The sequence below is a fragment of the Gossypium raimondii genome, chromosome 7 (genome assembly GCF_025698545.1).
Source record: "Gossypium raimondii isolate GPD5lz chromosome 7, ASM2569854v1, whole genome shotgun sequence".
NCBI classification, from domain to species: domain Eukaryota; kingdom Viridiplantae; phylum Streptophyta; class Magnoliopsida; order Malvales; family Malvaceae; genus Gossypium; species Gossypium raimondii.
In genome coordinates, this window is record NC_068571.1 from 5,252,095 (window position 1) to 5,267,356 (window position 15,262).

General features: G+C 31.9%; 2 protein-coding genes across 3 annotated transcripts; both read right to left on the reverse strand.

Moving 5' to 3' along the window:
• Positions 1-1,446: 1,446 nt before the first annotated feature.
• On the reverse strand, positions 1,447-3,869 carry LOC105804443 (ninja-family protein 1). Its single transcript, XM_012637074.2, has 2 exons — positions 2,916-3,869; positions 1,447-2,338 (listed from the first exon to the last, which is right to left on the reverse strand). The coding sequence occupies exons 1-2, from the start codon at positions 3,643-3,645 to the stop codon at positions 1,764-1,766; spliced, it is 1,305 nt and encodes a 434-aa protein (XP_012492528.1). The 5' UTR covers positions 3,646-3,869; the 3' UTR covers positions 1,447-1,763.
• Positions 3,870-11,217: 7,348 nt separating this feature from the next.
• Positions 11,218-14,591, reverse strand: LOC105804436 (uncharacterized). 2 transcript variants are annotated; one of them, XM_052633729.1, is made up of 6 exons: positions 14,249-14,591; positions 13,962-14,161; positions 13,731-13,871; positions 13,564-13,644; positions 11,526-11,640; positions 11,218-11,402 (listed from the first exon to the last, which is right to left on the reverse strand). In XM_052633729.1, the coding sequence occupies exons 1-6, from the start codon at positions 14,478-14,480 to the stop codon at positions 11,383-11,385; spliced, it is 789 nt and encodes a 262-aa protein (XP_052489689.1). In that variant the 5' UTR covers positions 14,481-14,591; the 3' UTR covers positions 11,218-11,382. The 2 variants fall into 2 exon arrangements, with proteins under 2 accessions (XP_052489689.1, XP_012492517.1); XM_012637063.2 differs by having other exon boundaries at positions 11,526-11,653; positions 14,249-14,588.
• Between the last annotated feature and the right edge of the window lie 671 nt (positions 14,592-15,262).

Here is a 15,262-nt window from a genome sequence, read left to right on the forward strand (position 1 = left end):
TTTTTTAATTTTAAAATACTTTTAAAATATTTTTTTATATTTTTTTAATTTTAAAACAATTTTTTAATATTTATTAAAAATGGGCCGGGCCGGGCTCGGGCTTATGATATTTTCCTGGGCCGGGCCTGGGCAAAATTTCAGGCCTATATTTCGGCCGGGCCGGGCCCGGGCCTAGGAGGCGGGCTGAGTCTAGGTCACATGTAGCATAAAATAATTATGTAAGAGAGACAGCTTGATATTCTGTTGCATTCGCCGATGCCTGCTGGTCAAGCAAGGCAGCTAACAGTTGCCAATCATTTCCTCTTCTTATAGTATATATGCTATTAATGTAATTTCAAATTTTAAAATATCAGTTTTTACTAAATAATATTTGCTAAATCCATTAAGGGTTTTACTATTTTAACATTTGATGTGCTGAACATATTATTATATGTGTAATGTCATATCAACTCATATTTTCATATATTACTCACTAAAATTCAGTTAATGGATTATCAACTACCATTTTATGTTAAGACCGAAATTTCAAAATTTAAAAAGTATAAGGACTTAGAATGATCCAGAGAAAATGGACTAAATCTACAACTATATGTATAGTATAAAACTAATAATTAAATTTGACCAAACGGATTTAATTATTACTGTTTGTGTTATAACTAAAATTTTAAAAAATTTGGGGCCAAATTGAACATAAATTTTTAAAGGTTAAAATATAAAATTTTCATTTGTTGATTTATAATTTTATTTTTAAAGGGATAAAAATATTTTTTCATTTTAAATGGATATATATTAATTTATAATTTTATTATTTATAAAAGATTGAGTTGTTAATTTTTCAATTTTGAAGGGTCAAAGCATTTGATCACTATTTGTTTGTTGGGTTTTAAGAACCATGTTAAATTCGGGATGGTGCATTTTCCCACCTCACCAAGCTATTGGGGTCCATATTGGCCTTGGGCTTAGAAGACATTGTGCCAGCAACCAATAAAGAGGAGTCGTAAGGGATTGTGTTTCGCCCATTTTTTGGCTACTATTTCCCTTGTTTGAATTGAGATCAAAAAGTTGAAAAAATTTGGATAAAATAGGTTTAAAAAAATTTTGATAAAAATTTAAATCCGAACTTTTAAGTAAGACTTTGTTATAAAAAATATTATATTAATTATAAAAATTAAATAATAATTATATATATTTATATTTATATTAAATCACTAATCAACTCAAAACTCAAAAAATTTATCCAAATAAATATAACATTTTAAATATTTAGTATATTATATTTAAAAAAATCATTAAAGAAAATCAAATAAAAATGAACTCTTTTTAAAATTAAATCAGACTTCGACAAAAGAATAAATATGTTTTTCAAAGAGCCCAAACTCAGTCCATAAGCAACTCTATCGAGTTTCTTTAACAAATATGCTGAATAGTCATAGTCATAGAGCAGAATTAAGTTAAACGATAGACTTTCATACCCTAATCTGAAAAAGTGCATCAAAAGCTAGAATAGTCTTAAAATGGCGGTCTTTAATCGTAAAAAAGGAAATGAAGAACTAAACATTGCCATAAGGAAGCTGCAAAAGAGACAAGAAAATGGAAAACCCATTAAGAAAATGACCCAAAATCTTCTTGTCAGTTAACGCTGTTAGAAATTAGAACAAAGAGGCTCCCCCATCCATGAACAACTTTACAACCATCCTTCTATGCCCTTTAGAATAGAAGACATGCGAAATAGTCAGGCATTGCTATACATTTGTTATCAACAACTAAAACGCTGGAGGAATCATGGTAATGTGTCTTAGTGGATGTGAAACATCAGTACCCCCAGCATGCTGCACAAACTCAGCCGGGGTGAATGAACTTCCATGGCAGACACATATGATGCTGACCTCCGATTTCGTGTATCTGTATAGAAAACCATTGATGGTTTTACCATTGGGGCCATTGCCCGTCGTCGAGACGCAAGGCATGTTTCGAAGGGAAAGGGCGTCGTCGTTAGTAGGAGTATGCGGCTTAGGAGGCTTGCCTGTCTCCCCCTTGGTATCTTTTGATGAAGTGGTGGTGGTGGTGGTGGTGGTGGTAGTTTCATTTGTCAAAACAGGCTTGCTACTACGATCAGATTGGGTTTGGGGTTTGGGTTCTTTCCTAGGATTCAATGAAGTGGAGTCGGTGGCAGTCGATGAAAGCGTGTTTTCGATACCTTTTCTAGATTTATCAATGCTTTGTGCAGAGTCGGTTTGGTGAGAGGTAGCACTTTGTTCAGACTGCTGGCGATTTAGATTGCTCGCTACTGAACAATTTATTCGTGGTGTGTGGGTTGCGGTTTCACTGCTGCAACCACCTGAAAATGATAGGAAACCAGAATATATTAGCAAAAAAAAAAAAAAAAACAGTGTTCATGGTGGAAAGAAGCATTTGATATCAATGTAATTATCATTTAACACCAAAACATCACAAATAATGATTACTTAGGGGATTAATACAACCGGTATTCTATATGTGTTCATCTAGATAACTGGTAGGCACAGCAGCAAATCAAATTAGGTTCATCCATGGCAAGTTTAGTATTGAACATCTTACATTTTTCAGAAACCCTTTTTTGGTTTAAAAAAACCCACCCAACAATCCCTCTCCTTCCCAGTTCCTTGCACATTTTGTGAAACAACAAGATGTTTAGAAACCTCAGAAAACAAAATCTTCACTTTTGGTACAAGAACCCCAATTGTTCAATCATGGTTGTCAATTCAAAAAAAAAAAAAGAAAACCCAGAATCGTACAAAAAAAGGGTAATGCATCCATTTTAAGGAGCTATCTATATCTCATAGAACTAAACCTATATTTTGAATGGTTTTTTGCACGATTATTACATGAAAGATGAAAACCTTTAACCACCTGGTAAAAAACGGCAAAGGACATACCTTGATAAGAAGAGCTTTGAAGATCCGAAGCCGTAGAGGAACTATACATGGGAGACCCGTTTGACCCAGTTTTCCTCTTCCTTTCATCCCTGCTACTGTTCTGTTCCGAATAATACCCATTTCCACCATTCACCCTCAAATCCTGAGCCGTCTCAAATGACGGAAACCCGCCATTCACCGCCACTGCCACCGGCTGCACAGCACCCTTCTCATTCCCAGCAACACCACGCCAACAAGGCACCGCATTTACGCAAGAATAGGCAAACCCATTACCGAGCGGCACAAACTGGAGCGGCGGGTACGGGCATGGGACCCTCACCGGAATAACTGGGCACACCAAAGGGCTATTCAGTTCGGCGCTGAAATTAGGATTTCCATTAACAGGGAATTCTTGAACTTTGGTTTTCTTGCATTCCCTTTCTTCCGTCGCATTGGCGCCGTCGTCTTTAATATGGAACTCGCCGTTTCGGTGACACGTTCCTCTCTTTTGCTGCTTGTGTTCTCTCTTCTTCCTCGCTTCTTGTCGCCTTAAAGCTTGAAGCTCACGTTTCGTTTGGGGATCAAAGGCCACGCTTTCTCCGAGATCTGCAACCGTGTTGTTGTTGGGTTTTGATTCGTTCTTGATTGGCTTTAGTTTCTGGGCTTTTCCAAAGCTTCCTCCTATTGATAATCCCAGGTCTAGCTCAATCTCGTCCTCTCTTAACCCCATAATCCCCCAGTTATTTTCCATTTCCAAAAGGTTCAACGAATAAAACTTTAAAAACGCCGTTTCCTGCTAAAACCTCATGCCACAAATGAAGGATTGGAAAATTATATTTAAAAAAGAAAAACAAGGAAAATGGACTCTCTTTGTACGGGTCCGTGCTTTTATATGCCGCTTTGGTTTGGATTCAGATTTTCTGGGTACATAAAAAGGAAGGGAAAAAGAAAGTTAAGGAAGAGGGAAGGCTTGGAAAGCCACGTGGCGTGATGGGAGAAGGAGAAATGAAGGACTGGTGTTGACACGTAAGAGTGTTTTTGGACATATGTGGCGGGAATGGAAATCCTCTTCCCCTCGAATATCTGCCCGCTTGCTGTCCCTCCACCACATTATGCCACGTTTTCAACGAATTTTTTTAATATTTCTTTATTTAATAAGGTTAATTATCTAGAAAAAGAAAAAAAAGAACAGGTGGCATAGGTGCATGAAGAGCTGGTGATGAGTTAGGAACAGCTATGGTGGTCGTTACTTTCTGAACACTCTGCCAGTATACGGACACGTGGGGGAGATCTCTCTGTCCCATGGATCTCGACCGTCCTATTCAAATCTCAATTATTCAGAGAACCTCAAGAAACGGAAAGAAACGTGGCGTCTTCTGGGATGCGAAACGTGTATAATATGGTGAACTAGGCCCGTGTTGGTTAAGGTCGTCCTGACACGTGTATGGAGCTCGTGGTGTGCACAGCTGGAATATGGATTCAGGGCCAAGTTGCGGTCGCAGCTTTTTTGAGGGTGGTATCGACGTGGTCCGTTTGGCGAGCGTAGCGGACACGTGGAGCGCGACGTATGGGTAGAGTGGGACATGTGGCGGGCAACAAAGGGGAAAAGGGCGGAGGATGAGGTATGCGGCGAAACGTGGGGCTGTTTTGGACCGGGAGTAGACCGAAGTTTGAATTTTAAAGAAGAGACGCATGGAAGCCACGTTGCGGAAGCGGAGACCATCACGAGATTCGTGAGACCGGGAATTACTGAAACAATGGGTGATGATGATTACCGGGATAAAGCGTTTTCTTTACTGGTGATTGATAGGACATTTCGACTGCAATTTATTTTTCAAATTTAATCAATCAATTTGATATTATATTAGATTTTGTTACACGAATATTTTTTATATTAAAAATAAATTTACAAGACTATTTCCACAAATTATTAATATATAAATTTATTGGTATTTTTTTATTATTTTATTTGAAGATTTTATAAAATATTTATAATAAGGTTCAAAGGTGCAAAGAGTCTTTAAAATTAAAAAAAAGCATTTAAGGCCTTACTTTTTTTTGTATTCATTTGAGTATTTAAACTTTTAAATTGCATCAAAATGTTCTCAAATCTTAAAAAAAAAGTAATTAAGCTCTACCTTTTTTACTCAATTGGGTACTTAAACTTTTAAAATGCATAAAATAAACCTAAAACTTAAAATAATAATAATTTATAAAATCATAAAAAATTTAACGAACCCTAACTTTTTTCAATTAAAGTCATCATATGTCATAACGCAAAATGACATGTCTTTGAAAAATGATAAAATAAAAATCAATAAAAGTTATAGAAAAATTATAAAATGCTTCTTTTGGTATGATAATTTTTATAACTTTTTTATGAAAATTATATTTCTTTACATTTTGTATAATTTTTTGAAAAATTTTGAGGTCTTTTACACCATTAAACCTTATAATAATTTAATTATTTTTAAAGTAAGAGTAGTTTAATAATTTCTTTAATCGATGAATCAAGAGTTTAAATAATAGTATGAATATTAAAATATTAATTAAATTGATGTCATCCATTAATAGAGTTTCACCTTATATACAAATTAGCAAATATTAGTATGAGAGTATTTTTCACTTATTTATATTTTTAAGTTTGTCATTTCAATCAAAGCATAATTAAAGCAATCATATATATATATACACTAGTTTTCTTTCCTGTATATAATTTTATTAATACTTTCGAAATAATTAATCACTAATTAGAATAAATTGAAATAAAATGGAAAAACAATCCAAAAATAGAAATATGGGTTTTATCTAAATAATATAAAACAATTAAATAAATACGGAAATGGGATAAATGTAATAATATATTTTTTTGAATTTTTTAATTTGGGTAAATGGTTAAAATAATCACTTTTGTTTATCTCGGATTACATTTTAATCACTTATGTTTGAAATGTTACGTTTTAGTCACTTACATAATCGCGTTGTAACATTTTAGTCATTGAGTTGTTAATTGTTGTTAACGGTGTAACGGTAAACTGACGTGGCACGTTAAATCATCATTTCAAACAAAAATTTTAGGTTTATTTATACAATTGGTCCCCACATTTTTTTCATTTGAGTAATTTAATTTACTTTTTATTTTATGTTCTTTAACTTACTCGATTGTAAATACTTAATTTATTTTTTAGTGTGTTAATGTTTCATATATTTATTATGTTTTGTCATTTATATTAATGCTTTATTCATTTTATAATTCACATAATTTTATTTATTAATAATTTAATTAGTTGGTATATTTTGCTTATTTGTATGGATGTGTTTAAGTTGATTAAAATAATCTATTGGTACTAGCTTAGTGTAAAACCTTGTTGTAGTTTGCAAAAATTACAAAGAATGGTAGAGAATCTTGAAACAATATTTTATACTATTAAATGTAACCATAAATTAGTTGTATGAGTTTTGTGTATGACTTCAAGAATTAGTTACTTGAGTTTTCTATTATCATTTACAATGTATGTTCATGTTTTATTTATTTTGTCATTCATACAAAATTTATTTATTGAGATTAAATTTAGTATTAAATTTTATTAAATTAATGGAATATTTATCTACAAGATAAATATTAAATTAAATTTAAGATTAAATCTATTAAAATTATATTATTTTTGGAATAGTTAATCTGAAATCAAATTCTCTGGTAGAGTCCCAGTAAAAGTGTAATTCTTCCACTGCTCAACCACCGAAGAGCCATAGCTACTGACAATTTGTCGGCCACCGAAATGTCGTCGTTGCAACCGCCGACACCCTGAGCTGGTTTGGTTTCTGCCGATTCGGTCCAGGCCAATGATGGCACAACCGGTCTGATCCAATCACTAGTTGGACTAGCGGCCCGGTTTCATATACCAAGCCTGATTTGATCAGTTTTTGGGTCTTAGTCTTGGTTTTGGGCTCCTGAGCTAAATTTACAATCTCATGTCAAATTTTCAAGTTCAATTACCCATTGGGCTAATTGTCTGACTTAAAAATTAATTTTTAAAAATATCATATTAATTTTAATTAATTTGATTTTACTTTATCGAAAATAATTTTCTCAAAAATCACTTAGATTTTCCAAATTAATTTTTCAAGAAAATTCTTTAATCAAATTCTCTAGTTGAACAATTCTTACGTCTGCCTAATTTAATTCCACATAGAATAAATGGATTCAATTAAATTATTTCCAAAATCGTAGGATTTACTTTTAATTTAAATGCAATCCGATCGAGCTTTTTTTGAGCTAGCGGAGGGATCAATCAGATATATACAATTAGGTACTAGTAATTGCAATTATGTCCAGAAGTATCATTCCGATAATTCAGAATAACTTAATTATGGAGCTAGTCCACAAGAAGTACCATGATTGAAAACTTCTTATTGTATACTCTTTAAGAAAGCAATTCATCCAACTACTTTATCCAATGACCTCGTCATATGTATGTTACCTTCATATGATATCCTTGATTCTTTTGAGTTAAATCCATTCACTCAATGCAATCCTATTTTATCTCATTGTCGTCATTATGTCTTCTTAATGATTAATATGACCAGTGTCAATAAATGATTGTGATAAATTGCTCGTTCGAGGATAAGCAACTCGTGGCCACGTTCCATATTTATCAATCCACACAATGTCAATGAAAGGATATCATTAACTCTTTAATTGATCTATAAATTCTACTGTTGCTAGTAAAGTCATGCCATACACAAGTAATGTACCCAACATATTGGCTATCAACTCGATCATCTTTAGAGCATAGGCCTCCACTTATATCAAAACACATGAGTTACATACGCACGGTCAGTGACTAACACAGGATTTAGGTAAATCAAACCATGAATGTTACAAGTGAATTAATTCTTAAACGGATTCAAAATTAATTCATCTTAGGTCCAATCCAATGTATCATTCTACCAATGAATACATCTATCTCTACCCGTGGAGTCAACTGCTCCGATAGCCAAGACTAGTCATCTCCTCAATTAGAATTGTAGACGACATAATAATGCTTATTAGTATTTGAATCAAATGCTCACTTTGATTCTTTTACGGAATTATGAACTCGTTTAGATTATCTACTGAAGTAAGTTGTCTTTCTCGCAATGTAAATGTTCTTACAATGCCACTTATCATCAATTTTTACTTAGACAATCAATGAGTTAATATTTTAGACAATCAATGAGTTAATATTTGTTTGTCACAATTTCGTTATGCATGCAAAATATGAAAGACAGAAATACAAAAGACATACTAGTGAAATGTGAAATTTATTTATTCATCGTTCAAATACATAGAAAATAATTACATGTTTACTATAATATGGGCACATTTCCCAATATGAACATGGAATGAAACATGTTATGTGATATGTGATATATATGAATTGATGATGAATTGAAATGAGATTATGATATTGAGTGTGAATTAGTATGTGAATTGGCTATAAAATGAAATTGGATCATTGATACCCTATTAACTGTTTGGGTAAAGTTGGATATTGTTGACATGCTATAGGATTTAATTGAGTACAAATTGTATTCCAGTTTTACATTGACAAACGTTGGGCGCATATTATTTTTGACATTCCAATGAGTGCTGGGACATATTTTACTTTGGTTATACTGATAAGCGCTTGGCGCAATTTATACACTTCAGACATTCCGATAAGACATTGAGTGCTACATTAGTGTGTTGGTCGGATGATCTATATGTATCCATCCGGAGTCCGAGTCGGATTAAATTAAAAAGATTATAAACACAAACTTGATAACTGAAATTAAATGTGCTTTGATATTAGATAGTATGATATGATATATGAAATTGTCAAGTGAATTAGTGCATAAGTTTATATACGGATTATACTTTGAATGTTTATGCATAAGTGGCATGTAATAGATGTTTTGGCATGGATCATAGCATATGAATCATGATTTATGAATTGATGATGTCATTAGTTATTAGTATGTTGAATGAAACTTATGTCAAGCTATTTAAATTATATTGTTGACTTGAATCATGAAAATATCACTAAGCTTTATCACTCAGTATACGATTTGTTTATTTCGTGTGCAGGTATAGGTGGATCTCGAAATCCCGAGAAGTGACTCAGCATCCAATTTGTAGGTCTTGACTCAACAATGCTTGTATAGTCACTTTTTATTTTGATATATGACATGTATCTAAAGTTTGGAGTCGATTTTGTATCGAAACGGTCAACTTGAATCCTGAATGAACATTGTAGTTTGAATTTAGTTCATAACAGCTTGTTGATTGGCATAAGTAGTGCATTGCACGATAATAGAAACTAGTATCATCTATATTATATATTACAACTGATTTCATTCCCATGCACGAATTTATTATATTTAATAATTAAAATATATATATTAAATGATTATTAATTTCATAATAATAAGGAAAAGATTAAATAAGTATGATATTTTTTTCTTTTTTCACACAAACATATATAAGTAAATAAACGTAATTTTGGGATTAATTGTTTTCAACTTTTTTTAATAACTTTCCTAAGTTAATTTTATATTAATACGAAAAAAACTTTCAATTCCATATATAAATATTCATCTTTCATTTATATAAATGTAATTTTTAGAGCATTATTTTTTTAATAAATGGCTTCTAGGTGATGGTCCCTATACAATCCAGTGAGCTCGGATTAGTAATTTGCATTGGGTCAGCGATCTGATTTGTGAGGAAACCAAGCAATGGAATGAGGCTTTAATTTGTACCTCTTTTTCTCAATATTTTGAGGCTGATCGAATCCTTTGCATTCATGTGGTGATGCATCCTCAAGAGGATAAGTTAATTTGGGGGGGGCGAGCATACTGGACTTTATTTGGTACGAAGCAGACACAAACAATTACTTAATGGGGCTCTATAGGCTACTACCACTTCTTGTTTTTGGTCATTATACAAATTATATTGCAGATTACAGTTCCAGCAAAGATCAAGATACATCTATGGAAATTCATCACAACTTTGCCTACTAAAACATAATTTATGTATCCAAAGTATTCGATCCAATCTTATGTGCCCGCAATGCAATTTAGAAGTGGAGGACTCGAAGCATGTTTTCAGGGACTGTAGTGTGGCAAAGGCGATATGGGAGAAGCTCGATTATGTCCCTATGTTAAGGTGAACGTTGTTGGTGGATTTGATTTGGGCAATAGAATGTCGGGTTCTAGCATTCTAGTGCGAAACAATGACAAATATGTACTTAGGGCCTGGTCTCATGTGAGTAGGAACATTCCAGCCCCTTTTGCTACAGAAGGAATTGCCTGCCTTGAAGCTGTACTTTTCCCCAATGATATGGTTTTTCAACATGTGGTTGTTGAAGGTGATTCCCAATCCATCATTTCAAAGCTTGGGAAGACGAAGTTGGATGAATCGAAGGTTAGTGCCTACATATAGGATATAAAGCATTTACTAGGTCATTTTGAAAGTAGTCGATTTGAATTCATTCCGAGATTGGGGAATAGAGTTGCGCACACTCTAGCTAAAGAAAGTTTTGGACAATGAGGCAGTAGCTTTTGGGTTGAGGAAGCTCAGTCGTCTATGGCGGCAATTCTAGATCAGGACAGGTGGTGCCTTACCCCGCAACATAGGAATCAGGGCACTAAAATTTCCAAGAGGTATAAGTGGAGTTCGTGTTTTTCCTAATAGCAAAAACTACTTGTCTGGCCGATCCAACACCTACCATAAAAGCCACTAATCCTCATCACTGTCCATCCCTACTTCCATCTTTATCACTCCTCACTCTGCCACCCTCACACCATAGAAGTGTAAGGTAGAATAAACACTTGAGGTAAACAATTTTGGCTAAAATAAGCAAAGGGTCCCATACCACCGCACCATACAGCATCACGGTTTCAAATTCCCACAAACTCACCCCCAAAGCTTTAATTAACAAACAAGTTTACAATAACATTGTCTGCCTAGCTGAAGCTTTTCAGAAATAACCCAGTTTCTAAATTTGAAATTTTAAAATTGAGTCTCAGTGAACTTGGAGATAGTAAATCAGTGAGTCCACTTTTTTTCGAGAGGGAATCTGAGAACAAGCACAGGTGGCGGTGGAGTAAACAGCGATAGAAAACGGGAGCAAGGAATTAGCAGTGACGAGGATTATGTAGAATGAAAATGATAATTGAGATAAAAAGAATTAAGGATAAAAATAAGAAAATAGATATGATTATGTAGCTAAATGATGTTAAGCTTTTTTTATATTGCTTTATTTCATTTCGGCAACCAACAATACTGTGTCTCAATATATATGTAAACTATCATCAAAATCACTTCCATAGAATACCAGAAAATTTGAACTACAGAAGTACGTTATGGCTGTAAACTTTAAAACAGATGGACTGAAACTATGTATCTAATCAGATTGTCTTTGTCTAACATAATTTCAATACATCTAAACTGGCATTCTAATTATCAGTTGGCCCTGCATGAAACTGCAAAAGAAATTAAAAAAAAAAAATCAATACAGAGAGAGAGAGAGAGAGAGAGAGAATGAAGATCTAAAATCATAAGTTTGAGTAAGAGGGAGAGGGAGAGGGAGAAAAATGGGATATTACCTCTTAATATAATAGTAACAGAAGTCAACCAAGATGAATGTTTGAACAATTTCTGCAAGTATAGCCATGGGAAACCAAAGGTAACCATATCCCACCAAGAACAGATACCTCCCTCCTGTCTCATACACCTTTCATTCAATATAATATAGCAACAGTTAACAATAATTTTTAATCATTATTAACAATTTAATTCTTTTAATTTATATAAAAATAAAATTCCTTATTTTTAAAAATTTTGGATTTTAATTATTTTTCAATTAAATTGCGGTGCTTAATTTGACTCGTGACACAAACTTAATTAGGGACTTAAATATAATACTATAAATTTTATCATATGCGTATGCATGTGAAAACTAGATACTTAGATCGAGAGTGTATGTTTAAAAATAACATATAATGAAATCATAATAAATATATAATAAATAATGAAATTTAAGGTTTGATAATAATGATAACATATATGCAACATGTACAAAATTAAAATAAAAAATTAATTTAAATTGCGAGCAAAAGGAAGTAATACTAATTCAATCAATGACATGATCAATATATACAAACAATGTGGTGAAACAATGTGTAATAAATTTGAAACGTATAAAAATATCAAAATAAAGTTTTGGTTAAAAAAGTAAAGAAATGATTTTAAGGATTTTGGAAGCATGGGTTTGAATTACGGGTGAGCAAAACTCCATTCGACTTGCAAAAATTGAAAAAAAATTGAATTTCGAGTTAACCGAATCGAGTTATTTAGTTTTTTCGAGTCAACTTGAATAAGTAATTCGAGTTTTGAGTTCGAGTCAAGTTGAACTTTACAATTCAAATAACTCGAATAATTCGAGAAACTCAAATAACAAATTGGTGTAAATACCTACTCAATTTTGAAAAATGAGAAAATTGGTCTCTCTCAACCAAAATTTAAAAAATTTAAAAATTTAAAAATCAAAATAATTTTACAAATCCAAATTTTATAAAATTCCAAAATTTATAATTTTTAAAAATATATAAAATTAAAAATAAAAATTCTAAAAGCAATTCTTTAGAATATATAAAAAGTTTAAAAATATAAAATAATAATTTCAAAGAGTAAATTAATTATTCAAGTTTATTATACTAAAATATCTTATTTTGCTTTGAGAAAGTTTTCAAATATATATGGTTTCAAATTTATATGCTCTAAAATAGAATTAGTTATATGGTAACAGATTTTAATTTGACAAGTTTAATTTTTAATTTAACTCAAACAATTTAACTCGAATTTCATTTCATTCAACCCGATTCGAAAAAAAATCAAATCGAGTTAAGATGATAGAATGAGACTCGTCAACTTAATTAACTTGAAATTTTTTTGACTCGATTCGATTAAACGCTCACTCCTAACCTTTGAATCTTAACATTTGCAACTTTATTTTTTTTAATAAAGAAAAGATAAAAATACCATCATAATAATATAACTTAATTAAATTATGTAAAGTTATTTTAATAATTTCATTGACTAAGTTAGAGTCGACTCGTGACACCAACACAATTATACACTTAAATAATAGTATAGATTATATAGAAGTATATATATAATCTATAAAAAAATTTACCCAAACATAATGAGACATTATGGATTCCAAAGTCTCAATTTTACCATTTCAACATGCTCATACGAGTGGTTGAATTGGTCAGGCCACCAATTTTCAATCCAATCAATTTGTCTGATTAAATCAAATATATTATTAAAAAATAAAGAGAAAACTAACTCAGACAATTTTTCAGTCTAGTTCGTAGGTTAACAGATCCAACCACTTATTCTAAACCAATATCCTAATCGTTTCTCGATCCAACAAGTCCTACCAACCAATATGATTTCAATCAATATCTTATTTATTTTTTAAATAAAATTTTTCACACACGTCAAACAGTGTGCCATATTTTATATTTGTACACATTAAGACGAAGCAAAACACTTAGGTAAATTGGATAATCCATTTGTTAAATTTACCTATTATATATACAGATCCAACATAGATTATGTAGGGAGTAAAAAATGAACCTGGATAATCCAATGAGCGCAGGCTAGGAATCTGGCCATACCAAGTGCAAACACATAATGGGCTGTAAATGGTTCAATCATCTGAAAAAATTAAATAAAACATCAGTAAAATAATTATCTCAGATATATATATACACACACAGACTGTCAAAACTCAAAACTGAAACCTTTGCATTCTGCATCATACGAAGCTGTGGCATCACTGAAACTGCTTCCAAATAAACACAAAAGGCCCAAAGAACATGACTGAAGTATATATGTGCAGTACGTGGGTTGATTAACATAGCAAGTATAGCACAAGGCACCACCTGAAAATTACATATACATATCTTATGTATAACACAGTGTATGTATTAATGGGTTACATATATATATATATGTAATATTATTGCATTTACCATATAATAGATGGGAAAGTTATCAAGCTCCTTGATATAGGTGGACTTCAACTTGAATCGAATCATAAATATAACCCATGCAGTAAAAAGGAAGGTGGCGAAATCTAGCAATGTATGAATGTCACCTTCCAAATTGAAGCTGCACACTACTCTCACTGCTAAATATATTGCTGTGAGCTCTTGAGACTTGAGCGAAAGCCCTTAAGAATTAAAACACAAACTGATCTAGTCATTATATATTGAAAATCATATCATTTATATATATAATGAATGTATGTATGTATTACCAGAACATGTCTTCTTGGTAGTAAGCTTGTAAATCAAAACCAGAATCCCAGCGGCATGGATGGACTCAGAGGCAACAAAAAAGTGATTGTGATATTTCGCCGTAAGCTTCAATGCCACTAAAGAAAACAGCATCGCCATGACTGCAAGTAAGATCTTCATCTTCTTCGATTGCTTCCTTATCCATTCAAACACCTTTTTCACTGCAGAATTTGAATCTCTCTTGCTCCCCATTTTTTTTATACAGGGATTTTGAAAAAGAAAAGAAAAGAAAGGTTTAAAAGAGAGGAGTTTTGTTAGGCTTGAGACAGAGACAGAGACAGAGACAGAGGGAAAGAGAGAAGAGATGGTGGGTTTGGGGAAGACACGAAGAGCGCATGCAGTAGGTAAAGACTAGAGATTTTTATATGTGGCAATAGCATTTAATATGTTACCATTTAAAACCTATGAAAATTCACTTTATACCGAAATTGGTGCTTCCCTATTTTGGCTGCTGCTGATTTGGTACATTATTTTTTTAATTTCACTTTGTGAATTCGAGTTAGATATTTTGCTATTTATGTGTGGTTTTCTATTTGTCAACAAATTAACGCTCCGTTTATTTGTCAGTAAAATAATTTTTTAAAATATTTTTAAAAATAATTTGTATTTTGGTGTTTAGATTAATTTGTGTAAATACTTTTTATTGTTTGATAGAATTTATTATCTTTTCATTGTTTATTTGAGTTTATTTTATATTTATTAATAAATTTATATTTTACATTGTTTTTACATATATTGCAATGATTTATTTATAAATAAATCAAATTAAATATATAATAATACTCAGTTATTAAGCTAAAATATTAACCGTCATAAATTGAAAACAACCAAAGCAGATAAATTGTTCTTAATTGTGTTATAAAAAAGATTGAATAATTAAAATTAGCTTCCAAACCACAATTAATACTAGAAACTAATAATATTATCCAAGTGCATAATTAGTAGTACACCACATGATAACAATAACATTGTCC

Bases quoted from the DNA above. Each gene is read 5' to 3' on its own strand.
- LOC105804443 (XM_012637074.2), bottom strand. From the start codon at position 3,645: ATGGAAAATAACTGGGGGATTATGGGGTTAAGAGAGGACGAGATTGAG. The intron at 2,339-2,915 runs GTATGTCCTTTG...TATCATTTTCAG, and splicing joins TCAAAGCTCTTCTTATCAAG to GTGGTTGCAGCAGTGAAACC.
- LOC105804436 (XM_012637063.2), bottom strand. From the start codon at position 14,480: ATGGGGAGCAAGAGAGATTCAAATTCTGCAGTGAAAAAGGTGTTTGAA. The intron at 11,654-13,563 runs GTTCATTTTTTA...ATTGAATGAAAG, and splicing joins GCGCTCATTGGATTATCCAG to GTGTATGAGACAGGAGGGAG. The intron at 11,403-11,525 runs GTAATATCCCAT...TTTCTTTTGCAG, and splicing joins TGTTACTATTATATTAAGAG to TTTCATGCAGGGCCAACTGA.